This window comes from Cryptotermes secundus, unplaced genomic scaffold (assembly GCF_002891405.2).
Source record: "Cryptotermes secundus unplaced genomic scaffold, Csec_1.0 scaffold79, whole genome shotgun sequence".
NCBI classification, from domain to species: domain Eukaryota; kingdom Metazoa; phylum Arthropoda; class Insecta; order Blattodea; family Kalotermitidae; genus Cryptotermes; species Cryptotermes secundus.
In genome coordinates, this window is record NW_019741974.1 from 3,187,753 (window position 1) to 3,215,361 (window position 27,609).

General features: G+C 41.5%; 1 protein-coding gene across 3 annotated transcripts; it reads right to left on the bottom strand.

Moving 5' to 3' along the window:
- Nucleotides 1-27,609, bottom strand: LOC111872834 (sodium/hydrogen exchanger 9B2). 3 transcript variants are annotated; one of them, XM_023867040.2, is made up of 11 exons: nt 27,425-27,609; nt 24,848-24,939; nt 19,710-19,788; nt 18,479-18,769; nt 18,147-18,329; nt 16,166-16,344; nt 13,073-13,179; nt 12,245-12,397; nt 7,948-8,091; nt 4,047-4,148; nt 1-528 (listed from the first exon to the last, which is right to left on the bottom strand). In XM_023867040.2, exons 2-11 carry the CDS (start codon nt 24,915-24,917, stop codon nt 352-354), a joined length of 1,485 nt encoding a protein of 494 aa, XP_023722808.1. In that variant the 5' UTR covers nt 24,918-24,939; nt 27,425-27,609; the 3' UTR covers nt 1-351. The 3 variants fall into 3 exon arrangements, with proteins under 3 accessions (XP_023722808.1, XP_023722807.1, XP_023722809.1); XM_023867039.2 differs by having other exon boundaries at nt 24,848-24,942; XM_023867041.2 differs by lacking the exon at nt 24,848-24,939.

A 27,609-nucleotide genomic window follows, 5' to 3' on the forward strand; every position in this document is an offset into this window, starting at 1 on the left:
GCAGAATTATGAATGTTTCTATTTTCATTGAGGACGTGACTTGACACATGATTATTTGAATCTCTAGAATAACAAGATCTAATATTTTGGATTTGTACTGCATTCAAATGCACCTTTAATAGTTATCATATTAATAATCTGATTTAAGTGCATCATAATATATAAAGCAAATATTTCTAATTCTCGTTTTTTTATATTATTTTATTTTATTGCTGTTGATCTGACTAATATGAATTGTAATTTAATGTATTTGGAGTTTTGAAATCCTGATCAGGATTTAAACATGACATAATTCCTGCTGATGAGTAAATTCATCTGGTGCTGGCATGGTGATGGTTAGTCTGTGACAAGTTATTGCTCCTCTTTTTCCAATAACCTGGTGCCCAGGACTGTGATCAGAATTGCTCCCACAGGAGCTGTAATGAGGATTGATAAAACGGCAATGATCAAAACAGTGGTAGCATAAGCCTCATACTCTTCTAAATGCATCTTCCTGACTTCGTCTAGGGCTACTGGCCCGATGGCTGCCTGGAAGACAAAAGAATGATGATGTAGTTATTAGTATAAATAAATTTCATGCCTATATCATACATCTACATATAATTTATTTGTCACTGTGTGTGTTGTACATTGTCCTTCTGAATGGTGAATTTGGCCAAATTGTGAGAGTAGGTTCAACATAGAAACCAATGAGGATTTCCTTTGTAAAACTGGGAATGGATATTGATACCATCACTGCTACAAAATGAGCTGAACTTCATTCACTTGGTTGCTTGTTTGAATTTTGTCTGGTGAAATGCTAACCTGCGTGCTGTGTTTTGTAGTTACCCTGTGCTTCCTCCCACTGTGAATGCCAGGATAGTATCTTTAAAGTTTTATCATGTGTGTGTAGCATAACTGTGCCAGTGCGTATTGTAACGTGTTTGGAATAGATACTTCCGTGCTAATGCAATAACAGTGGGCCGTTGTGTAGGAATTGCAGAATCAATAGACATGTTTCCCCAGAGATGGAAGGTTCGCTGCATAGCAACAGCTGCGGTTATAAAAGGCAAGCTTCAACAAGAGACAGTCTTGAGATAGTCGCCGTTGAAGAGAGTTGAATTCCATCAATCGTTGGAAGACAGTGAAGTTCCAGCCTTCGAAGAGAGAGTTGGAAGATAGCCGCCACAGAATGCAGTTGAAGATTGTGATACTGGTGACATTATAAGGGGATACTAATTGTACTTGAGTGTGTAGAAGTGAGTGTTCAATAAATATTCGCTAAATCCGAGACCCATGTGAAGTTATTTGTCGCACTGCATAGGCAACACGCGACAATATGTTGGTTTATGCATACCACAGCAGGCCTAGCATTGCATTTTTAATGTAAATTTTATTACTTCCAAGTTTTAAGTTGGCCACCAGCACTTTATTAGTGGGAAATATAAATCCAGCCTGTACAGATTAAATAGGCCACAAATCATACTTCCCACATCATTGTAATTATTTGTTCATAATCATCCTACCAGGTCCCATTGTATGGTACATAATTTCAGCAGGTTATACACCATTGTCAAGTTACTGAAACCTAGCCAGTTGACAAACCCTTAATGATTGAAGCTTTCATAGCGGCTCTATGCCACAAAGCCTTCTTGGGCAATAAGCCATGCAAAAATGGAGTTGGTAACCGGTGTTTCAGAGACTGCCATTTCCTTCATAAGATGAGTGGCAGGGTTACTAATTATTGTTAAATACTTGGTTGATTTTGGAGCCAAGCTTGACAGATTGGACCACACATTTCTGTTGCAGTCAGATCGCTGTAGACCCCTTTACAAAGTGGTCCATGTAGCCTGCCATTGTAACCAATACTGTGGTGTTCTTGATGCTGTGTCCAGTGACCGCTGATGTGTCTGGTTGTACCATTCATATTCTGTACATCTTGTTGCAGTGGTGTGTCATTCTTGCTAAACGTACATCTTGCCTCACTCATGTCAGATAATGAATCAGACTGTAGTGCCGAATGGTTGGATGGTAGTGAACAGTGAACTGTAATGATGTGGAAGAAATCACAAAAGCAAAATTTTACAGTTTCATAACCCATCACAGAACTTCAGTTCTTCCCAACATAGAAGACATGTTAGCTTTCATATGAGCAGTTTATATCTCCATAGGTGCTTCCTTCTGTGGAATACACACATACATGTCTAAAGTCTAGATTTGAGAGTCATTCCACATCTGATACACAGCAGCAACAGTAATACTATGTCCTTATACTTGCACTTTGGAAACCCTGGCCTAACCATCAGTTCTGTCTTGCTCTACTCTTGAGCACGTTGAAGTTGAGAATGCATAGAAAATTTTATTTGGGAAATCTGAAGGGAGACTTGGAAGACCAGGACATTGACTGGAGAATAATATTAAAATTGATCTGAAAGTAGTAGGGTATGAACAGGTGAACTGGATTCAGCTAGCCCAGGATAATGTCCAGTGGTCTTTTTTGACTTTTGAGTTCCATGAAAGGCAGGGAATTTGTTGACTCTGCACAACTGCCATCTTCTCAAGAAGACTCTGCTTCCATTTCTGGCACTGTTTTTGCAGGGAGATTATTTGTGGGTTGAGATGAAGCATGGGCTTTCTGTTGTGCGTGAACACTGCATTGATTGCTGTATTTCCAGCTCAGTCAACTAGAGTCACTGTGGAAGTGCAACAAAGTTTATGTACATACATTAGAAGACCTGCTGAAAACGTTCCCATCTGCTTGGGCACATTCTCCATGTCTTCTAAACAGATTTCTGTCTCACAATGTACTTGTTCCCTGGGCATATACTGAACTTCAGTCTGTGTGTTTTAACAGAGTTCTATGCATGGATTGGTTTGATAGACGTAACTTTTGAATGTACTGCCAGCAAAAATCATCCACATTAATGTTGCTAGATGAGATGGCCATAAGCTAAGTCTTATCATCACCTGTCAGTTGTCTGAGAAGTAGCTGCATTGTCTGTCTAACATGCCCACTGGAATTGCTTCTGCATGAAACATATGGCTGCTTATTTTCCTTGTACTTTGAGCATACCAAACACCAACTTTTTTGATCATGAGTGGAATTTCGTTTATAAAATGTGGAGTTTCTACATTCTGGTGTTTTTATTTTTTGTTTTCACATGTCCATTCAAATAAAACCAGGCTTTGTCTGGAAAATATGTCAACTCGGGTTCAAGTTCGCCATTTTGAACTGAAAGATATGAATTACAAAAATGAACTCTGACTACTGGATCACATGGCTACAAGGAGTGCACGTATGTTTTTTTTAAGGTTATAGTATTATTAACTTTGTAGTGGGCCCTGTGATCCATTTTGATACTCCTGTTTTTGTGGAGGGTGCTGAAGAGAATTTTGAGATGAATGTTTATACTGATCTCTCATTTTGACCACCTCTTCTTCCATTAACAGTTGACACTTCCATTTTGTTTTTCTGTCTGTTAACATGCAAATTGATCTTACTCTATTTACAAGGTTCCGAATAATATTGCTGTGAGGTACTTGAAATCCATGAAACAATTGCTGAGTCATCAGTACAGCTGGAAAGTGATGCAGTGGTTTTACCTACCAGAAAAGCCGTATATCACCTTAGTCTGCAAGTAATCTCACAGCATATATACTGTATTTATGACTTGAAGAAACTTGTCCATGGTTTATGCTAACCGTCTTACAGTGTATACACTTTTCCACCTTATTCTTCACTTCCACACTACATGTTTCAGCACTAATGTGCCATCCTCAGGTGTTAAACTATTGTACTGCATGCCATGATGTCTTCATTCTAAAATTACTAATATGACGAATACAGATTTTAGTCATTTTAGAATGAAGACATTGTGGCATGCAGTACAGTAGTTTAACGTGCATAAAGACACCTGAGGATGGCATATTAGTGCTGAAACATGTAGTATGGAAGTGAAGAATAAGGTGGAAAAGTGTATACACTGTACGTAAGTGACGGTTAGCATAAACCATGGACATGAATCAGTGTACCAGGATGCTAAAATATAACATTTGAAGAAACTTACTTGAACTGTTGCCTTTGGGAACCAAGCAAAGGAAACAAAGAATTTCTCCTTCCAATTGAGGTTTCCTCCGGCAGCCACCACAATAGAAGCTGCAATTCTCACCTTAAAGAGAAAAATAAGGGACAGTCATTTTCAGTATGATCAAAACTTGTGTTCAGCTGCATTTAAATTTGAAGGAAACCATTTTTACTCTTTTGCTTCATACTTACAAACTACTGTAAATGAATTATCATGGATTTTAGTATTGTCTGAAACATATTTCAGGAGACAGATAACAGGATACTCCCTTTGACCATAAATAGAAATAAGACAATGTCAGAATTAGAAATCTAAACAACAGGTTTTATGCAACAGAAATGAAATTTGGAAAAATGCCATATACAATGGGAAGAACACATTTATGGACTGAAATCTGATAGGATTGCAAAAGAAATAAAAATGAAGAAAATAACCCAGAGGTAGGAGATGCTTAGAAAGGTGTCCAAAAATTGAAATGTCTGTATTTTGCAATACCTACAAGAGATCTAACACTGAGAAGTATTGTAATATTTGATAGACTGGAAAATATTCTGGACAAAATTTATAGAACTTGACGAGACAAGAGTGCTGTGTTTTATGTTCTAAGGCATAAGTTTGTGTAGTCGAAATACTATGGAATATGCCTGATTTCTGTTTTAATGTCAAGAATAAGCCAAATGTTTATATTTTTGCTTAAAGTGTGAGGCCAAAGATAAGGAAAAGGACAGGTTGCAATTTGAAAATGTTTCTATGTAAACCTCATTAATAGTAAAATTAAACTTATATGCCAGGAAGAAATGTAGGATATGTACATCACTTACACAACATAAATAAGCTTAATAGCAGAGTGTTACCAAGTTGTGACACAATGAGTCAAGAGCAGTCTAGTAGACTAGCCCCTTGCAGTAGTTGAAACAGAACCCCCATATAACTTGTGATTATAACTAAATTTTTAATGAGCTTGGAAATTTTCTCCCATCATGGACCATCATTTATATGTATGAAGGGCATTCCGTATATAATGCCTCCTATTTTTTTGTGTTAATATGTAATATCTGAGCTGGATGTTGGTGGTGGTGTAGTAAAGGTTGAACCTTCCCGCCAATGTACCATTAGTTTGGTTGTCTTGCGACAGATAGTGACAGCAGAGCAGTCTACCAAAATGGTGTCTGTCATAGAAGTGTGTACGAAACGGAGATGTGTTATTGAATTTCTCACTGCCAAACAAATTGCACCCATTGACATCCATCGATGCTTGCTAAAGGTGTACGGAAACGATACAGTGGATGTCAGCACAGTGAGGCGGTGGGTAGTGCATTTCAACAGTGGCAAAAGTGAAGTGTATGACAAGCCACGCCCTGGGCGTCCCTGCTCAGCTGCCACTCCTCACAATGAACAGTGCCTCAATCAGATCATTCATACAGATCGGCAGATAACGACCAGGGAACTGTGTGCATGGCTTAATATCGGCTGTAATGCATTGGAAACAATGTTGGGGAAGCTGGATTATCGCAAAGCTTGTTCTGGGTGGGTCCCACGGATGCTTACACAGGACCACAAAACTCATCGAATGGAAGTCTGTCAGGACCTGTTGCACCAGTTTGAGGCTGGAGGTGACAAGTTTCTGGAAAGCATCATCACCAGAGATGAGACGTGGTGTCACCACTATGAGCCAGAATCCAAAAGACAGTTCATGGAGTGGCAACATCCAGATTCCTCAAGAAAAAAGAAGTTCAAGACACAGCCATCGGCAGGGAAAGTGATGTGCACGGTCTTTTGGGATAGGTGGGGTGTGATTGTTAGATTTCCTGGAGCCGGGTGAGACTGTCAACTCTGAATGCTACAAGATGACACTAACTAAGCTGAAAGCCCGCATTTCCCGAGTCAGGCCAGAGAAGCAGACAACCTTTCGCTTGCAACAGGATAACACTAGACCCCATACCAGTTTGGCGACCACCGCGCACATTGCAAAGTTTGGCTGGACTGTCCTACCACATCCACCTTATAGCCCCGATTTAGCACCTTCAGACTTTCATCTCTTTGGGCCTATGAAAGACGGACTACGTGGGCAACATTTTCCAGACAACGATGCTGTCATTGCAGCTGTAAGAAAGTGGCTAGTCTCTGCTGGGGCAGACTTTTACAGGCACAGCATACAGGCTCTTGTTCATCGCTAGCAAAAGTGCATAACGAATGGTGGTGATTATATGGAAAAATTTCTGTAAGTAGCTGAAATCTTACTCTATTTAACTGTGTTATTATGCTTTCTGTATCTCTTGTAGTTTTCATTAAAAAAATAGACATTATATATGGAACACTCCTCGTGTAATTGAATACTGTTTATAATTAACTGTATATGCTGTTTCCATGAAAACGTAGATTTCGTGCACTATCATGGGTTGAGCTTTGTGTTCAAAACTGTGTTTTCTGAAGCCTAAAGATGTAATTGAATGATATAACAGAGATCTCAGTTGGGGATGAAGGAGGAGAGGTAAGGAAGGGATGAAAGGAAGTAAGAAAAGGGTGGGTGATGAAGATAGAAAAGAAATTATTAATTATTCCCCAGTGGATATTAACAGGGCTTATCTACTGACATTGATATAGTAGACAAAGAAAATTATATGTGATAACGGGTCATCCAAAATTCTATACCTACAGTTCAGCACCTTATGACTGTATGCCATTTCAACATGCAAGTGTGGAAAACAAGTACATGTATGCACAAAATACTGCAGTCCTACTGCCCAATATTCAGCAACCATATAACATCACTCAGCTTGTATTTACTTTACCAGTATGTTGGCTGAAATAGTCTTAACTCTAGATGTGTCAGCGTTAATTCCTACATTGCCAGTCAAAGCATTGCAGAGTACTTGAGGAAATAATACTCCTTTAGAATTTCAAATGTAAGGAAATATTGCCTCCAAGTGTGTTTTACCTGTATATTTCAGGTAAATTGCCAAGAGATGTCACATGCTGTTGTCAGATATAGACATTTTTGCAAAGGTAAAGTTTTAAGATACTTTGCATATGTAAATAAAAAGTAAATTTGTCACTGTAACAGGCCGTTAAGGCCCATAGGGGTGTGAGAGGTCAAGGCTCCCACATCTTCTAGACAGTCAGATCATGGATGGCAGTAAGGTTGTCAGCCTTATGGGCCAGCCACTCTTTAGCCCCGAGGAATCTTCCTGGTACTCATTTCTGCTAGAGGCTGAGTCAACGCCAGGGCCATGGTGCGGCTGGAAGGCTTAGGTAAATTGACAAATTAAATGACCTCATCAGGAATCAAACCCACAGCCTTCCAGCTTGTAGCACAGAGCATCAGGATAAATAAACATAATAACAAAACATAATGCATATTTATGCTGTGATGAATTGAAATGAAGAGGAATAAATATTAGGGCCATGATGGTTTATGTATCTGACCAATGGAAAGCTCAAAAGAGATGTGAAGTTTGAGGTTCTCATATTGGGAACTATGAAAGTTACTGTTGTTGGGATGTACTGTCATGTAGTTTTGTAGTATGTTACCAGAATGTGATTCTTTTCTACATTGAAGGTGGATGTAGCAGACTTCTTAAAACTTTGGTGATGTCCTGCCAGAGTACATGGCATTACATCCCAGAAAAGAGTCATCTTTAGTCTCAGATCTGTACAGTGAAACCATACAGGCTGGGAGTAGGATCTTCTGCACATGCTGCTCTATTTGCATATGCATGTAGGGTTTTATCATATAAGGAAACCTAATGCTATGCTATTATACTGTTAAATCTCATTTTTACTCAGTACATTATTTTTGAGAATGTAGTGTCAGAATTCTACTCTAATTCAATACACATTGAATTAGTAAACAAAGAGTTGAATGAGGAATGCTGATACTTACAGCAAGAGATGCTAGCAGAGAAACAACTCCAAGTCCCACCATTCTTCCTTCTAGGACAAATAAATTGATTTCTATCCCAATTAATCCAAACTGAATTGGCTGGATTATGGTGTAGAGGAGTTCAAAATTCCTTTCTGCAGCTTGCTACAAATTACAGAAAGTAACACTTATTTTTGACAACTTTTAAAGGTCATTTATATGAAACTTTGTGGTCTAGTACTTTTCTTAAGTTGAACATTTTTTCAGTTTGGTGAATATTTGATAACCATATTAGTTCAAATATACTTGGGCACTGGTTGACATGTTCCAACAAGTTCCAGTGCAGAAAGTCTGCTTCTTGCAGAACATGCCATACACATATATGGATAGATGGACATTTACAGTATAAATTTACATAGTCAAAATGGTTCTTCATACACAGAAAACTGTGGCTTTGTGTTTGTTCTTGATTATATCCCATGATATATGCCCTCCTTTAAGATCCATTTTGATATTGTCTACTCCTCAGTGCCTAGAATTTCCTAGTGGTCTCATTCCATTAGATTTTCCTCCAAAACTGTGTGTGCATTTTGCATCTCTATGATGCATGCTACATGCCCCATCCATCATCTTCCCTCATTTTATTATCCAAATAATATTTAGTGACGATTACAAATTATAAAGAGCTGGGATAGCGTAGTCGGTATAGCAACTGGCTATGGGCTGAATGATAAAGGGGTTGGAGTTGGAGTCCCAGTGGGGGCAAGAATTTTCACTTCTCCATGTCGTTCAGACTGGCTCTGGGGTCCACCCAACCTCCTATCCAACGCACACAGTCACAAGAGAAGGACACAACACAGAGCACAATATACACATGAATGTAGGAAGAGTGCTCCCATAGAGGAGGATTGGCGTGACTCGCATATTTGAGATACGACGTATGGATGACGAATCCTGAAAGGTTTTAGTATTTAGAATTTGTTGTTATACATGATGAATACGCATTTTAGTCATTTTAGAATGAAGACGTCATGGCATGCAGTGCAGTAGTTTGACATGGACAGAGACACCCCTGAAGATGGCACATTAGTGCCGAAACATGTAGTGTAAAAGTGAAGAGAAAGGTGAAATTTTGTGCACTGTAAGACGGCTAGCATAAATACACATCATGGACATGAATCAGTGCAACAGGACGCTAAAATATAACTTTGATACAGTGTGTGTGTGACTAAAATTACAGTGCACTATTACACATTGGTGTCCACAGTCACATCTTCATTGCATACCACGTTGCTTCCTGCTCAAAGATATTCGTCCTGAACAGTCTACAGGCATAATGCTATTTTTTCTGCTATAATGGGGCCCACCTCTGACTTTTATGACAGCCCTCATGGATGGCACTGCAACAAGTTGAGCCCGACCCATCTTCCGATTTTGATGCATTCCAGCCATCATTTTTCTTATAACAGATTTTGTTCTGCTGTTCTCCAGCTTCACTCTCCTTGGGACTGCTTGTCTCGAGCGGCTCCCTGGCAAGGTGCTAGTCAGTCCAGATATACTACCATCATCTTCGTTCTAGGGGGTCTCTTAATCCTGTACATTATGTCATTGGTCCAGCCAGCTACCTTATATGCCCCCTTCCACAGCGGTTGTAGTTTGGGTGACTTTCTTTTAGTCTGGGTTGGTCGATACAGTCACACTTTGTCACCCTTCCCGCCAGGCAGGCAGTCGTAGCACACTTTTTTCTGTCACTGGCCTCCTTATGGCCGCTGCTTTACATTTATATCTTCCTCCTGGTGTTGATCTTGGCCTGTGTCTTGCTAAGGTTTAGCTTGTGGTTCTGTATCACCACATAGCCCTTACCACACTTGTGACTCTTGTTCCTCTGAGACCCTACATTGGCTCCCATTGCCTTGAGATTTGCTGGTATCGCCAAACACATTCAGACGTTGCTCATTGGAACTTCATTCCCTCTCTCGCCTGTGACCTTGGTTGCTACAGTGTAGTATTTTCTGGGTGTCCCAATCTTGACCAGGAGAGACACATGCTGGAACTCCTAACATCTGTTCTGCAGGTATCAAAGACAGTCTCTCCAATGCTTTCTTCATTGAATCTATCTGACTCTGGGAGTAAGCACAGAATATTTTTTCTGCCTACACCATCTTCTTCATTGAATGCATCTCGCTGTAGCAGTGAGCATGTAGTATTTCTTCTGCTTTTAGCATCATCATTTGTAAGGAACACATCCCATTCTGTGATTCAGTACTGTGTTGTTCTTTCTTTCTAACCACTGTCTTCAGTGATTCCATCATATTCTGGAGGTCAGCATTGCGTTCGTCAATCACCTTCATCATCTTCATTTAAAACATCTCATTACATACCACAGCATGACGTTTATCTTCCAACTTCATAATCTTCTCTCAACTCTAGCATTAAAATATCACCCACCTCTATGCACACACTCAGCTGTGACAAATCCTTTTCTCTATTTCTCTTCCTATGCGAGCTCTTTTGAAGTTTGTCATCTGGGAGATATGCATCATCAACGAAGTGAGAATACCGATGAGGTTGATACGTGTTGGGATAAGAATCTTCCAGAAATTATGCATGCATTTTGCAATGCTCCTTCATTGAAATCCCCAGGATAACACTATTACCTTTTCATTTGTTGTGATGTAATTTGCAAATGGGATTACTTTGGATGTTGGGACTGAGTGTAATAGTCTTTTGTGAAATGTCAAAATTAGGAAGCATAATGTGATCGAGGTATGATATTGCCACTGTTCCTGCCTTCACTTTTTGCATATTTTTCAAGTCTTCAAATCTATATCTCCTTTGTCCTTATTCCTGACTGTCAGATATTTGCGGGTTTGTTGATGTGGGCCACTCTCTCTGCTGAGAGGATGGGTCTGCCGTTTGTAATTGCTGCTTGCCTTTGCCAGTGCAGTTATTCTTGGGTCTGAGTCCCATGAGAATTGTGATCATATTTCACTGGCTCAGAATCAAGACTTCCCTTTTCGTCTCCTCCTACAGCTCGCAGGGCTATAGTGGAGGTATTCGACCCCTCCTCCACACGGGATCCATGGTCTTCATCATGGTTTGTCTAGTTATAACGCTTCAGCATGGACCGCATACAAAATGTTTCTTCCATTATTACTGTGTTCTCTTGCCATGGAAACATGCTTGTTATTGGAGCTGTTACTTAGCAGTGGCTGCTGTATAGTTGCTTGTTTCATAGTTGTTGCCTAGCAGTGGGTCTAAATGCTGCAATATCTTGAGTCTCGAGACTCACTGCAGCACTGGCATGTGGTAACACAATTTTTTTAAGTAAGGGACTATTGGTCCCACAAGGTATAGAGAGGTATAGAGAGTTCAGAAGAACACATGTCCTTCATGTGGAATTTCTTGAAAATCATCACAAAATTTGCAGAATATCTGAAGACCTGTGATAGTATATTGATAAATGCTCTAGCTAATTAACGACACAGTACTCATAGTAACTACAAAGCCTCAACGGAGAACAGTCTTAGTTGAAGCTACTGAGTGCTGTGAGTCATGAGTTTGTCAGTGTGCAGCAGACTTGATGCAGTGCGTGAATTCAGTGTCGTGTCTTAACAATGGCATTAGGGTGAAATGGTGAGTAGAAAGTACATGTTACAATCCTTGGTTCATATTGGTTTTCGCTTGGCTTATTCTTCAATCCTGAAGATGGAGGTGACATGTTCCTCTGCAACATTGGTCCACTACCAATAACTACACAGCATTATGTCCCGGAAGACATCAAGATCGTAAGTGGCTGTGCATGGTGGGACAGTAGTTCCAAATAAGGATAGCATTACAATATGAAGAAAGTATATAGGGGCCATCATTCTTAACCTGACCATGAGGAGTAGGGGTAGGAAAGTGTTTAACTTCAACATCTTTTCATATTTATCCAAGAGATAAGAGCCACCATTATCATTTTAGAAGGGAAGTTGGTGAGCTGAAGAGCTGTTCTGAACAGGTTGATGATGATAAAACATCCCAGCATCTGTTCCTAGAAGCAGATTTGGCCATCTAGTTTGCACCCCAGTACTTTACTTAATCAGGTATAACAGTTCTCATATTATTACAAAGGAAGATCTTACATATATGTTGTACTGTTGGAAACAGGCAGTCCCGTGTGCTCTTTAACACCTGGAGACTTGAATAGGTTAAGATGTACAGAATTTTTTAATCTGTGTAGTCAAGAAATGTATGCTGTGTGAATTGGCTTGTCTTCTCCATGGAAGAAAATCATGAAAAAAGAATATATACATTATTCACATCTTAAACTTACCTTGCCAGTTAATCTCCAGCCATTGCTTGCCACAAAGGAAGTTATTATGCATGCCAGAGGCCCTGCCCCTTCATAGCCAATTGTTGCACTGCCAAACATGAGAAACATTCCTCCTGCAGCCAGAAGAAGAGTCCTCAACATAGTCACTCGAGTCTGACAAGACATAAAACACTCATGTAACAACATGTATGTGATTTTCTTTAATGACCCTGTCAATAGCTCAGCACATATATTATTGACTTTGTATGTAAGTTGTTGGAAATTATCTCTTGAACAGTATGTGTATAAGTTATGTGATATCTTGCAACATTTGTACAAAGCTACGAGGACCAAATAATTGCTGGAAACAATGAAAAAGAAATCGGTAACTAGAAGTTATTCACAGAATTTTATGCTGCAAATCTCAAACAGATAGCTACTACAATAAAGTAACAAATATCTGAAAGGTGAAATGACACTGTTCAATTAATATTTCTCTTTACTTGTGTGTTATATAACTTCTGTGTTTCTTTATGGTGTTTGTGTTTTCACCCAGTAAATTAATGTCATTAACATAGGCCAGAAGATGATGTATGCCATATAACTCAACAATTCCGTATTTAAATTCTAAACAAAGTCCACAGATATTGTTTGATTCTCTAAGTAAAGAGTATTGTATTGTATTGTGTTGTATTGTATTTTATTTTCATCTGTTTTGCTACATAGTAACATTTGGACACGTCATTCAGTAATATAAGTTTCACAAAACCATTTTAATCCACCAACTCATACAATGCAAGTGTAGCAGTTCATGTTCTTGGAGATAGGAATGTAGGCTTACAAACTTACATCGTCTTGATATGGCACATATCGAAGGAACAGTCCTATTGCAAGTCCACAGAGACTACCAATGGCCAGCCCCACAGGACAGCGGATGATTGTTGTTTTCAGGTCTCCTGCAATAAGTGTTTATTTTATGTTTATTTGGTTTGGCTGTACAGTGTCTCATCATTGCAGCAAGAGTTTAAATAATCTTATGTATCTCACAGTCATATTGACATTTCATAACCTCTTGCTCATATTGTCTCTATTGTTGCTGTGCTGCGTAGCAACAAGACATTACATGATGTGCAATATTAACTCTGTCACAAACATCTCATTGTTTAAAAATGTATAATAACAACTCATGCATATGCCATTAAGTTCTAAGCAGAAATTTAAAACGATTTTTGATTCAGAATAACACCGCTCTTTTCCAACCCGCTTTTGTTTATATCAGCTCAGTCGGAATGGTGCTATCCCTGCTACACCTGTTTCCACCTTAGGAGAGTGTATGATGGCCACTGCACGTTATCCTCACAGATCAAACTAAGGAAGGTCGGTATAGGTACGGGAAACTAGCTGGGTCGGTTTGCATGAGTCTCAGGGTAGCGATGCCGAAGAAAGCGGTATTCTGGGAGTTGATCCAATTGACGTTTATTCACCTTTTGTTCTCCAAACCACTGTTAATTTTATGTATCCTTATGCTTTAAGTTATAGCGTTACACGATCTGCAAGCTAGGTCTCGGAGCGTGCAAGGGTCACGTCCGTTCACTTTGGAATATGGTGAAAGCCTCCTTTTTGTGGAATGGCTTGCACACCCCACGCCGAGAATTCGAAAGAATTCGAATTCTCCATGGTGTGGACATACGAGTATACATGTCATTCCATCTTCCGTTAGGAAGCTTGAACGAGGCAACTCAATGATACTTTTACCGTCCCCCTCTATGTAGCCTCTAGCCACACCGGTTGGTCGCTACTCTTTACCTTCCTTCCTTTCTCTTGTGGTTCTCACCACTGCCGTCGTTGGTCGTGGAGCTTGCAGCTAGGTCTGTTTCACCTGGCTCCACCGCTTCTCCAACTCCACCACTTCTCTTCACTATGAAAAGGGTATCCGGTTCGGGACTTGGACTGGATGGTCTATGGGCGCCAGCAACTGTGGGTACAGCTGCGAAGTGAAGGGAAAAGGTGGACGGGGTGGGAGCTGATGATGATCGGGCTAGTAGTGGTTGGCGTGAGACTCTGGCTCAGGTCGTTTAGGGTCCTACTCCGACGAGGAGGAAAGAACACACGGGACACACAAACACTTGGCACCACTTAACTTTATTGATTTTTTTTTTTAATCTGAGCGCCTCTGAGATACAATTCAGTGCGTTACTCTACTATAATTCCACCCGTAGTTCGAACACTTATTTCCTTAACAAACGATGGATAGGGCTAGCTCCGCGTCCGGCGAGTTTAACTGTTCTTACGAGACTCTCCAAAAAGAACTCACTCTCGGTTTTTGAAGATGCAGAGGTCCTGCCAAAATTTGAGGAACGCCTCATTGCCATCTTCCCAATCTCCGGGTTGCTGAATTTAGAAGGGGGAGGGGTTCGATAGATTTCTCATTCCTCCAACGGTCAGCTGTTTCGCGGCGAGAGTTGGGGTTCACACGCTTTCACCGTCTTTCGGACCCGGGGTGGATTGAGAGGGTTCAAGCTAACGGTCTCCTAAGGGTAGGTCCGTGACAAATCAGGTGTTGCAAATTGGCCCCTTTCCTCTACTAATGAAACAATCCGCCGCTCCTTTCTAAAAGCAGGTTTTAACATTTGGAGAGTTATGACCGGTTAGAGGGCCACCTCTCTACGTGACTAAAGTTCTTTTCAATGTCTTTTGGACATATTTCTCTTATTAGTACATATGGCTATTTCTAAAAGTAGGGAGAGTGTCGGGCTGGTTTGGGTTTAGTCCGGGGATTGTGACCCGTCATAAACTTTACCATCCCGGAACTGCGAAAGGGTTCAGGTCCCGTTGGTTGGAGTGGGATGTGAGGTATTGCCTCTGCTTTGATGTAGCGACAAGTACAGACACACGTGAACAAAACATTGTAATCCTTTGCATTGTGCGGTTACAATACTGGCCCTCATTCACAGGCAACTGTAACAAGTTCTGACCTGTCCTTCTCACTGACCTTCCTTTTAGGCGCGTCGGATTCCCTGTACCCGAGCTAAATTTATGACTGCTCGTAAATGTCAGAACTCCGGACTCCCTGGTTCTGCCAGAATCTAGAAATTTCAACATAAACACCGTATTGCACGTCCCAGACAATGAAATACAATATTAAAGATCACAATACATTTCCAGGAATATCGAAACATAAGACTTTTGAAATTAAAATTACCGAGAATTAATTAAAATAAATTTCATGGTCATCTATAATCATCCAAATAAATAAGGGCCCAGAATGATCAGCGTCAAGAAGGAAGGATGCTTAAGCACTAATGAATGAAGTAGAGAGATTTTTACATGGATACAAGTATAACTTTGAAATAGATATTGAAGATATAGAGCTTAACAGTGTAGATTGGATTTAGCTGGCTCAGGATAGAGTTATATGCTGGACTCCTGTGAAAATGGTAATAAACCTTCAGGATCCATTAAACATAGAGAATTTCTTGACTGGCCAAGTGACTGTTAGCTTCTTGAGAGGTACTCTTATGTGGAGATGGTTAGATAGTCAGACATTGTATATAGAATAAATTATTATGTAAAACTTTAATATAAAACGTCCAAAACGTTTTACATTAATCACCAAAAGCGCGGTGCACCCTAAGTGCAGTAGACTGTGTAGTTTGAATAAATATTGCGTTTGACCCATACATTTCTGCAAGAATAATACATTGCAAATACCAAAATCCTTGAATACATATGTGTTACAAAAGTCTAAACAGCAGACAACCAAAGCAGCATAGTATCCAAAAGGTCCTGAATACAATTCTTTCAGTATAATGGCCTGAAGATGGGAGTAGAATCAAATCTCGAAATGCCGCATTGGCCCTGTATCAAACGCATGTCAGATAATGGGCAGTATCCAATCTAATATGAGTGTAAAAAGAGTTGTTTATGAAGTGTGGGCGTTACCTGTCGATGTAGCAATGTTGAGCAACACTCCAAAAGCAGAGATGGCAACAATGTCATCGAAACTCGCAGCCGCAATGACTATAGTTGGGATTCCCTTAGCCTTGCCATAGCTTCCTTTGGTTTGCAGATTGCAGAGCAGGGGGATAACAACCTCTGGGGACACCGCCGCCAGGACCGCCCTGCCAGCAAATCACAGTGACACTGATCAGTCTTTTACAAAGCCTTCCTCAGTCACTCTCTGCGAATGCTGGGGTACAGCATACAATAGTATGCGGCACTTGACATACAGTTCCACATCCACCGCTTCTAAGAATTTCAACTCATGCAAGATGGAGAATGTACTGTAAACGCACGCCCCTCGTCAAAATTATATAATTAAGATTATGAACTATTTATGCATTGTTTAATACCGTGAGAGACGCTCCATCGGCGAGGTACCATCCCCGGACCTTCTGGTTGTAATGCCGCTATTGTCCTCCTTAGGCTAAGGGTGCCGCTATTGTCCCTAACGCCGCCTGGTTACTCCCAGTATATCATAAACCCATGAACTGACCGTGTGCGAGACCGGCCGGGAGGGGTCTTGGATTCCTTGAAGACCGACAGAGGTTTATGGGCATCTTGAAAGATACGAATGTAGGCCAGATGTCGGGCTCGACCCTTGGATTTCTCTTGTTATTTTCTTGTTGTTCTGATACCAACTGGGGGACTTGAAAAGATGGGGGGTCGGCTATAGGGAGCGGAGGAGGATAGTAGTTGGAATGTAGATAGAGAGGAGAGAAGTGTTTAAGAGCAGTGGTAGCTAGTCGGCGGACGGAGCGGCTAGCTTGGAGAATAATGTACAGATTTATCATTAATGAAATTTTAAATTAAAACTGCCATCCACGGCGTGTTCTGGAGATCCCGGATTTATTTACCCCGAAGTGTGTTCCACTCCCTTCTCCAAAGCACCCGTATCCCTGAGAGAAAGAACTCAAGCTCGAGTGACAGTCGTGGCAACTGTAAGTCGGCGGTCGGCTACAGTACACAACTTGCAAATAATTTTCGTTCCTGTTTGAACCAGGCTATCCCCTGTAAGATCGCAGGAGAGACGGGTTCCATTGAGAGGCCAACGCCATCTTCGAGTTTGTTACTGATGGGCTTCATCCTGTGGGGTACAGTGAACAATAAAGTATACCTGAAGAAGCCTACAGACAGTGATGGACTCTGGGAACACAATGAAGAGGCGTTCCACAATCTTGATAAATACACAATTTGCAAAAGTTAAGTGTAATGTCAAATAAAATTCCAGCTGCGTGCAAACTCCGAAATTGGCAGTTTGATAATATAGTACTTAATTTTGCAATTAATATTCCCAATGAGGTCATTGGAATTTTCAAATCACTTAATCCTTCCAGCCGCACTATGGCCCTGGGATCGACTCAAACTTTAACAAAAATAAGTACTAGGAATCTTCCTAGGGGCAAATGACGTTTAAGGCTGACAATCTCAACGCTGTATGTGAAGCAATTGTCTAGAAAATGTAGGAACCTCGATGTCTCACAACCTTACTGGTCTCCACAGCCTGTTACAAGGATAGCTTTATCTTGTTATTGTATTTTCCTTGTGTTATTTAAGGACGCTTTTCAGTATTGAGACTGTCTTCACTATAATCAACATTTTGGGAAGAACACCTTCAGTTTTTTCAGAGGTAAATTATTTCATAACGAAGTTTTATTCTTTGTTTATTTGACGGCAGTTTCCATATGGAGCCAAATGGGAGAATGCTTGTGAAAACCGGATTTTTAACTATGTGCAAAAAAGCGATTGTGTCTATCTTAAGATACTAGACCATCATTTTCTTGGGGGAAGTAAGTCTACGAAACATTTCAATCATGGTAGACAGACCTCGAATCGAAATCAAACCTACGATGATACTAACGCAGTTAAATAAGTAGCATTGTTTTAAATTGTGTTATGGTCACAAAATGGGGTCAATGCTCACCCTAATAGGAAGCCCCAGATCCAAGGTAAATCAAGCAGAAAATATGCAAAGACGGCCACAGCCACAGCCTCGACCACGGCCGGGCCAATCGCTAATCTCAGTACCATCGTCCCCAGGCGCTTGAGTGCAGAAGGATCGAGCTCCAGGCCCGCCCTGAGGAGAATCACCACCAGAGCCATCTGCCTAAAAACCACAAATGTAACTTTAGGAACATTTTCTGCCAGACTAACCGCTTAAAATACTAATGAGTGTTATTGAACAATTTGAAATTCCATTGTAAACAACCGCAACTGCACAGATGCTACTTGATGCGACGTTCATAACACTAATACCTGAGGGTAGCAGCGACGTGAAGGTACCCGCCTGTCAGGACTACGAAACCCACGTTCCTGAGTGCGATTCCCGCCAACATCATGCCCAGGAGGGAGGGCAACTGGAGGAAAGAAATTAACCAGCCAGCCAGGTACGCTGTAATGGCTAGCGCTCCAATCTGAAACAGTTGTCCCTGGGGGCTCGCCATGGACCCCAGCTTGGAGACAGCACCGCCCCACAACATAAGTCCCAGTACGGCCACGGCAAGAATTCGGGACACTTGCGGCCAGTATAGGTAGCAACAGCGGCTCCTGAAATTTAAAAACTGAGTGAGTAAGGCGACTGATAGGGCCATAACTTTCTCAAGCGGTGCCTTGAGATATTTACCGGTGGAAGGGTAATATGTGCGTGATGCTGGCTGTTCTTCAAGATCAAAAAATAGAACAGATCAGAACAAAAATGAGCATGGAAGTAAGACAATAGAAACGGTTCTTTTCTGATGATGATGATGTCAGTTTCACAGCACAGAACCTGTTTAGCAGTGAACCATTGGATAGTGACGAAAGTGCTGAGAAGTTCTGAACCAAATTTATCGCAACCATCACTGTCATAATGGTCATAGGTAAAAAGAGTAAAATTGTCCCTATGCTTAACTAATTAAGCACTACACCATGAAGATGTACAGGGGAGTGGAAGTATAGGCCCAAATTTTCTTGACCTCTGCACTTGTTTGAGGTGAGTGGTCAGCTTCACTCCCCAGCCGCTTTACCACCGGGGAAAATCCCACAGTACCCATTGGATAGAAGCCTGGGTGGGCCCCAGAGCCGGTCTGGACGACATTGAGAAATTAAAATTCTGGCCCCCTCCCGGGTCATAATGGTCATAAATCCCAAGATATGTCACTATGCAAGCTTTATTATTTTACTAATTTATTATCATCTGTTCTACTTTAAGAAAGAGAGATATCCGGAATTTCCCCGGCTGGTAGCCAAGAGGAAGCCGGTGTTTTATCGACACCTTCCCGATATTTGCTCAATTTCACTTCATAGAAATAGTTAACGAAGTACAGTGAAGAAGTCTAGAATGCACAGACTTCTACGTACCTTATTCGCTTTCGCGGCGTGATTGTCGGACAACAGACAACTTTGCCTTTACCTTCCTACGAGGCTCCGCCACTCTACTAAAATGCAGATTGAGTGCGAATCTTATACAGTAAGACCCTCTCGGTGCCACAGTTCGGAAGGTACGAACCTCTTTTCAGAAGCTGCAACGCTCTGCACATTTCCTTCGTCCACTCTCTCGTCTGCACTTGTCTCAGCTTTCGAGAAACCTGGAAGTGTAGAATATGACTGTAACATGAGTGTAGCATGAGTGGGAAATGTGCACCTCATTCAGTTTGTGGCACTCAGACTTCCCAGGTATCTTCTTGTTCACTCGGACCGATTGCTATGGTACTGTATTACAGTTACCGGCGGTTGTGAGGTCCTGACCGTCCTGACGGTCCTGACGGGCTGGTGTAGCGGCAGCGCTCTCGACGGCCCATTCGGGAAATGCTCGGTTCGACTATCGATTGGGACACTCGCTATCTTGACCGAGTTGTTTTTTTGTTTTCCGCAGTCACTCCATACAAATTCCAGGATAGTATCTCGACTAGGCCATGACTGTTTCCTTCCAAATCCGTTCCAATTTATTACGTCATGCTTCCTTTCGACGCTGAGTAGTCTTGCCACTGACAGAGAGCAAAACAACCCACCATGGGGGGGGGGGGGGGNTGCTGGAATAACCACGAGGAGAGGCACAACTTAGTTTTCAATTAGGCCGCGCCATAGCTCAAGCGGTTAGTCGCTGGCTTTCCACCGCGGAGGCCCGGGTTCGATCCCGGGTCTGGTCAAGTGGGATTTGTGGTGGACAACAGGTTTTCTCCGAGTACTTCGGTTTCCCCTGCCAATCTTAATTCCACCAATTGCTCCACAATCACCCTCACCTATCATCTGGGGCTGGTACAATAGGCCAGAAGTGGCCGCAGTACAAGGGACTTAGTCCCACCCCACTAGCAATAAAAAAAATAGTTTTCAATTGTCTGAGGGTTTCTTTCTTTCTCTCTACGGCTCTACTCGTATAGTCCTTTGGACCTTGGCAGCTTTTTGAATGTCTTAATCTATACGTAGTCGGTAGGACTCCTTGGATGGGGGATCAGCCCGTCGCAAGGCCTCTGCCTACACACAGAATAACACAAGCACAGAATAAACGTACACAGACATCCATGCCTTCGGTGAAATTCGAACCCACGATTCCAGTTTTCGAGCGGACGAAGACAGTTCATGCCTTAGGCCGCGCGGTACTGTGATCGGCCTGAAAGTTTCTTAAGAATTCCAAATTCTTTACACCAGTATTAACCTGTCTGATGTCCATGTATATATATTTGACATATGCGACTTTTTGAGACTGATCAGATTAGCCAAGAGGCAAAGCTCTAAATCTGTATTCTGGAGCTAGTCGGTTCTAATATCGGCCGGGAAGCCGATTATCCTGATTTTTGTGTGGTTTTCTTCAGCACTCCCAGGAAAATGAGTTGTATCCGGATTAAACCACGATCATCATTCACGGATCACCCTACCATCCGACGCTATATAGATTCGATTTTGAAAGCGTCGAAGTAAGTGACGACGTTTTGGGAGTTGAGCCTTTTCCTGCCTGCAAGTGATTGTTATTTTACCAACATCTGTCAGTGTAAGGACAACTAGCCTCATGCAAACACGAGAAGGGCCAGGGCTGGAAATATCGTGTACACCTTTAGCGGATGTATTAAGGCCAATGGGAAATGTCTGAAGAGCCGGGATAGCTCAGTCGGTATAGCGACTGGTTACAGGCTGGACGACCGAGGTGTCGGAGTTGGAGTCCCGCTGAGGTAAATAATTTTCTCTTCTCCATGGCGTCCAGATCGGTTATGGGGCCCACCCAGCCTCCTATTTAATGGGTACCGGGGGCCATTTCCCGGAGAAGAGCGGCTGAGGCGTGTAGCTGATCACTCACCTCCAACTAGCGCCGAGGTCAAGAAAGCGTGGATCTATACATCCACTCCCCCATACGCCTTCATGGCTTAGTGCTTAATTAGTTATGCAGAGGGTCGACTTTACTTTTTACCTTAACGAACAGTGTCTGATATAATACCCATCACCATAATTCTATCTATTTCCTAGATTTCATTAAAAATCTAACGTGAAATGTCATATGAACTTCATACTAGTCTGGAATAATCGTGCTTATACGAGTATTGGGCGCTTATTTCTATTCCCTTGATGGATTTTCTTAATAAATTTCATAGAATCCGATTTGAAACCCATGTAAATCACATGCAATATAGTCTACGAAAGATGCATCCTCTGTCACCTGTCTGGAACCTGTAAGTTGGTAAAAATCAGTAGCGCCTTGAAATACTGTACCGCAATGAGCCCGACGTACAACGTATTTTTATATTTTACAACTTCCGTTAGAATTATAACTATCTGCATATTGTAGGATCTTCCTAGAAAAATTGACACTTGCTCAACTTGTGGACAAGAAGTTCCTGTATGTTTTCGAATCCAAAAGATTATTGCCTTATTCAGAGAAGCCTTTCTGAGACGACTGCATCCAGTCCACAATTACACCCACTATTCCTTTAAGAGCAATTAAAATATTGTCTTCTCATGTACGAGTACGTGTATGCTTAGGTTTCCGAAGTGCTTGGTCTATTGCTTAGGTCGTGTCAAACAAAAGAACTGCCGAAGTCTCAAATCATTTATGAAATTGTGTGACACGTCAGCTTTTGTAAGGCGAGGTTGTTAGCTGCACACCCAACCAACAAGCCGAAAGACCTTCCCTTAACGGCCGACCATGATTGTTTATTCAACGTAAACGTATTCACAGCAATCCTTCATATTTTGAGCCCACCTTCTGAGGTTCTACCATGTCATGGTTAATAAAATGTGATCTATAGCAAGATTGAATACACCAGCATGGTAACTGGGCGTATTATTCTTTTACGTTGAAACTGCTAAATCATTGTAACTTCAAATATGACCGCGCCATAGCTCAAGCGGTTGGTTCGCTGGCTTCCCACCGCGGCGGCCTGGGTTTGATCCCGAGTCTGGTCAAGTGGGATTTGTGGTGGATAAAGTGACGCTGGGGTAGGTTTTCTCCGAGTAATTCGGTTTCCCCTGCCAATTTTCATTCCACCAATTGCTCCGCAATCACCCTCACCTATCATCTGGGGCTGGTGCAATAGGCCAGAAATGGCAGCAGTACAAGGGACTTAGTCCCACCCCACTGACAATAAAAAAACTTCAAATATGAATATTATATGATGAAACCGAATATTTACATTATTGGCAACGGACTAAATTCGGGATAGAAACAGTAAATATTATTTAAGAGTTAACGGATTACACGTATGTGTATAAATTCAGGTAAATATTCACAAACTAATATCCAGGATGTGCTGGAAAATCTATGTAAAGATTTCATTTTTCGTCTTCTTGAACATCGAGACCATGAACATTGCAACAGATCAGTTATTAATTTAATTTGCGTTACCATTCAAGTGTCAAACTTGTAAGAAGAGCAGGAAAGTGGGCTACATGTGTACATGCCCTGAACTTCCTACGGCCGCAGCAAAATTCCTCGCGAAAGCTCATACCTTTTAAACCCTTCCAGAAGAGCACAAACACTAACTAACGAACTTTTTACCTACATAAAATGTAAAATTAACCTTCTGCTTAATTAATTAAGCACTATGATGTGAAGAAATATGGGGAAGTGGGCGTGTAGATCCACATTTTCTTGAATTCGACACTGGTTGGAGGTGAGTGGTCAGCTTCACGCCCCAGCCGCTTTACCCCCAGGGAAAGAAGCCCCCGGTACCCATTGGAAAGGAGGTTTGGTGGGTCCCAGAGTCGGTCTGAACGACATGAAGAGGAGAAAATTCTTGACCCTACCTGGACTCGATCTCCTCGCCTGGGTCGTCCGGCCCGTAGCCAGTCGCTATACTGACTGAGCTATCCCGGCTCGTATTTTTATACATAAAAACACAATTTTTATTAAACATTATACACCAAAGTTCCCAGTGACTTCCAGCTCCGCTTGGATCGAGAGTTTTGGCGGCCGCAAGGAAATGTTAATCTGCATCTCCAGTTTGGTCACCCGTCGGCTTCTCCTGCCTAACCGAAAAACAGTCGTTATAATTCGAAGTAGGGTTTAGTCTAGTTACAGTAATGGAAGTGAGCTCGTCTCTTTGGAGTAGTGATATTGTGTTGATGATGGTATTACGATCTGCGAGTTTAATCTTTCTTAAGTCTAAAGTGCACCACGCTTTTAATACACCCTTAAACACCTTCTATGCTATGTACGAGATTTCTCATGTAGAAGATGTTAAGATATTTCATGTCGGAGAAAATTAAAGAAAGGAACGTGTCCTGCCAGTTTTCAACAGGAGAAGCTAACGTTAAATTTAACAGTTTTTAAACAATATAAATTATGTGATACTATAGAAACATAACTGAATATGATGTGTAACGGCTGAAATCAGGAATCGGAACAAGTTGCCGGAGATATTCACTTTAGAAACGATACAGAAAGTAAGATACAGACGTATTTCATGACAGTAGGTGAAGTGGCAACGTACTCCTACAAATCGTCGAATTACAAAATGTAGAGGCCTATCTTATCGTACCAAGGAAGAAGAAGAAGGAGGAGGAGAAGGAAGGAGGAGGAATAGGGAGAGGTGGAGAAATAAGCAGAGGAAGAGGAGAAGGAAGGAGGAGGGATATGGAGAGGAGGAGAAATAAAGAGAGGAGGAGGAGGAGGAGAAGAAGAAGATGAAGAATGAGGAGGAATAGGGAGAGGAGGAGAAGTAATGAGAGGAGGAGGTGGTGGAGAAGGAAGGAGGAGTAATAGGGAGAGGAGGAGAAGTAAGGAGAGGAGGTGGAGAAGAAAGGAGGAGGAATAGGGAGATGAGGAGGAGGAGGAAGGAGGAGAAATATGGAGAGGAGAAGAAGATGAAGAAGGAGGAGGTGGAGAAGGAAGGAGGATGAACAGGGAGAGGATGATAAGAAGGAAGGAGGAGGAATATGGAGAGGAGGAGAAGTAAAGAGAGGAGGAGGAGGAGAAGAAGATGAAGGAGGAGGAGGAGGTGGAGAAGAAAGGTAGAGGAATAGGGAGAGGAGGAGAAGTAAGGAGAGGACGAGGAGGAGGAGGAGGAGAAGAATAAACGCCCAAGCTTTGTTAGTGACTATTAACTTCTAAAAATAACTCTGCTCCATGGGGTGATTAGTTGCAAATTATTGGTGTTACAGTACTGTTAATATGATAGCAGATTTACATGTCAGAAATGACTGAAAGGACACGCGTACCTTCGTTTGTAATTGACACTGCATCGTTGTGCATTGGAACTGGATGCAGGATTATCTCTTCCATCGACATGGTCTTCAGTTCTTCTAAGTTTCTGCTGGATAACAACGAAACAGTGAATGATATAAATCAATTGATATATCGACATGTTTTTTTACTTCCATGTTAAGTGGGTCGGTCTCTTGTCAGCAGGGCGTGGCGTGTCCTCAGGTACGTACGGAGGAGGGAACCTCCAGATGTGGAAGGCAGTAGCTGCAATGTACGAGCAGTAAATAGGCAGTAGCAGACACCTGGACATGGGGCAAACAGTCCAGAGTAAAATAACTAGCATCATACGAAATGTTACACAGACTATCGGAATTTTGGGGGCTTTTATGAACATGATAATGAACGATCTTGTTCCATAAACTACGGTGAACTCTGACAAGTTTACGATTATTATGCTTAGGAACTAGTGGCGGTTATTGTTTAGAATTTTAGTTTTTCACAGCGGTGGTTATACAGTCTTGTTTTCTGGAATATAATGTTATAACGCTATTTGTTCTGTAAGTAGTCTGCTTCATGCTGGTTTCTTACTTGGCTTATTCTTCAACCCTGATGATGTACTCGATATATTCCCCCGAAAATTCCGTTGACCTTCAGCAGACTGCACGGCGTTATATCTTAGAAGACAGAACCCTTTGTTTTTATTGGTTCCTCAAGAATGACTCTTCTTCGCAGAGTAAGACATTTATTGGCTTTACTAAACGCAGTCAGCTTCGATGGCTGCTGGCCTAAGCTCCTAAGCATGAGATACGAGATAATCAGAAAGAAATGCATAAAAATTGGAATGAAGGGGCCATAGCAACTTAGTCATTTCCTGCAGCCAATTCAGCTGGAAGAATTTAACGAAACTGCAGAGAATACTCTTATCTAAATGAAGCCCAAATTCCTTCGAAGTATCATCATCATGTGGATTGAAGCATCTGATGGTTGCACGCATTATAAGTTCTTTTGCTTATCGCCTATATGAGAAAGTAACAAATGCCTAAGGCGCTGGCCGCTAGTATGATGCAGCAAAAGTTTCCTAAAGGTTGGGATCCGTAGATTCAGAAAATGGGGTTCCTCTGTTATTTATCCTGAACAATTTTCATAAATCTGAGACCTTTTTCCTAACGCGAACAGTTCAGGAGACAACGACTGCTATAATTCGTTCTAACCTATGCAATTTTTCTACGATTTTATAATTTAAACTCACTTCTGCGGAGTTAAGTTAGAGAAAGATAGATGTCTCCTGTAGATATGTCCTCATGGCATGTCACCATGCTGAATGGACATTTTGAGCTACAGCAGTTCACCAAACATCGCGATTGCACGAAATGTTCTGCATTATAGCAAAGTTGTAACTTTTTGTTTTCCTAGAGCTTCTTCGTTACTAAAAGCCTTAAGCAGTATTTATTTCAAATACACTAAACGCTGCCGATCACAGTTGCCGTGCGATCTAAGGTATGAAATGTCTTCGCTCGCTCAAACACTGGGAAGTGGTTTCGAATTCCACTTCAAGCATGGATGTCTGTGTCCTTTTATTTTGTGTTTGTGTTATTCTGTGTATAGGTAACGGCCTTGTGACGGACCGATCCCCGTCCAAGGGGTCCTACCAACTGTATAGATCAGGCATGTCCAACACGTCAATCGCGGGACGATTTTTGGTCAGTCTCATAGGCCTATAAGGAAATTACCCATTGGGCAAAGCATCTCTTGAAAATAAGATATTAACCCTTAAAAATTACATTTTTTCTCAAGACTCGTTTTGGAAGTTAGTGCCTAGACACAAATTTCCCAACTTAAGATGCAGTGAAATCGTACACTCCTGTTTCGTTTCAAATTATTTGTGTGATTCTGCGTTTTCTTACCTAAAAATGACAAAGAGTAAACAACGTTCCAACATGACAGATTAACATCTCCAGGATTGCCTGAAACTGGCCGTCACCCAATACTCACCTGACTTCCAAAAGCTGGTGGATGAAATGCAGGCCAAGACGTCTCACTAACGAACAATGTAAGTCTGTACTTTCAATGTACGTATTCTGCTTTTAAAACAAACATCATGTGTCGTGTTATTTTTACCAATATTTTTGCTTAAAGCGAGGTACGACGAGAGGAGGGGGTGGTAGATCACTGGCAGTTTTGACACTAAAAAGTTGATCACAACTTGTTTGAAGTTGGACATACCTGGTATAGATGAAGAAACTGAAAAGTCGCACAAGGGCTATAGAGCCATAGATAGATAGATAGATATACAGATAGATAGATAGATAGATAGATAGATAGATAGATAGAGGGTGGATGGGTGGTTGGGTAGGTAGGTAGGAAGGTAGGTAGATTGACAATGAACATTAGGATCTCATAATAAATTATACTACAATTCTCCGTTGTGCTAGCTGACTCGGCCTCTATGTCTGTCCTGATATTGACAGCAAGTTACTTTGATCTCCAGCGTCGTTTCTTAACGATTTTCAAGAATAATGGACAGCCGATATCAAAAATTGAAAAACTACGCGGAAGGGGAAAGCTGTACGTAGCTTGGCAACTATACTTACTTTACGTGTGCTGATAGCTCTTATTTTCTGTGATCAACGAAGTAACCGATATCACTGAAGGAAGATGTGTTGCCCTTCCTTGTGGACCCGTGCTGCTAGCATCGCACGAGTGTCTGCTGTTTGACGTAAACGTAGAAGACTCCATGCACCTTGAACGAGATTGGGCTGGAAACTGACACTCCTTT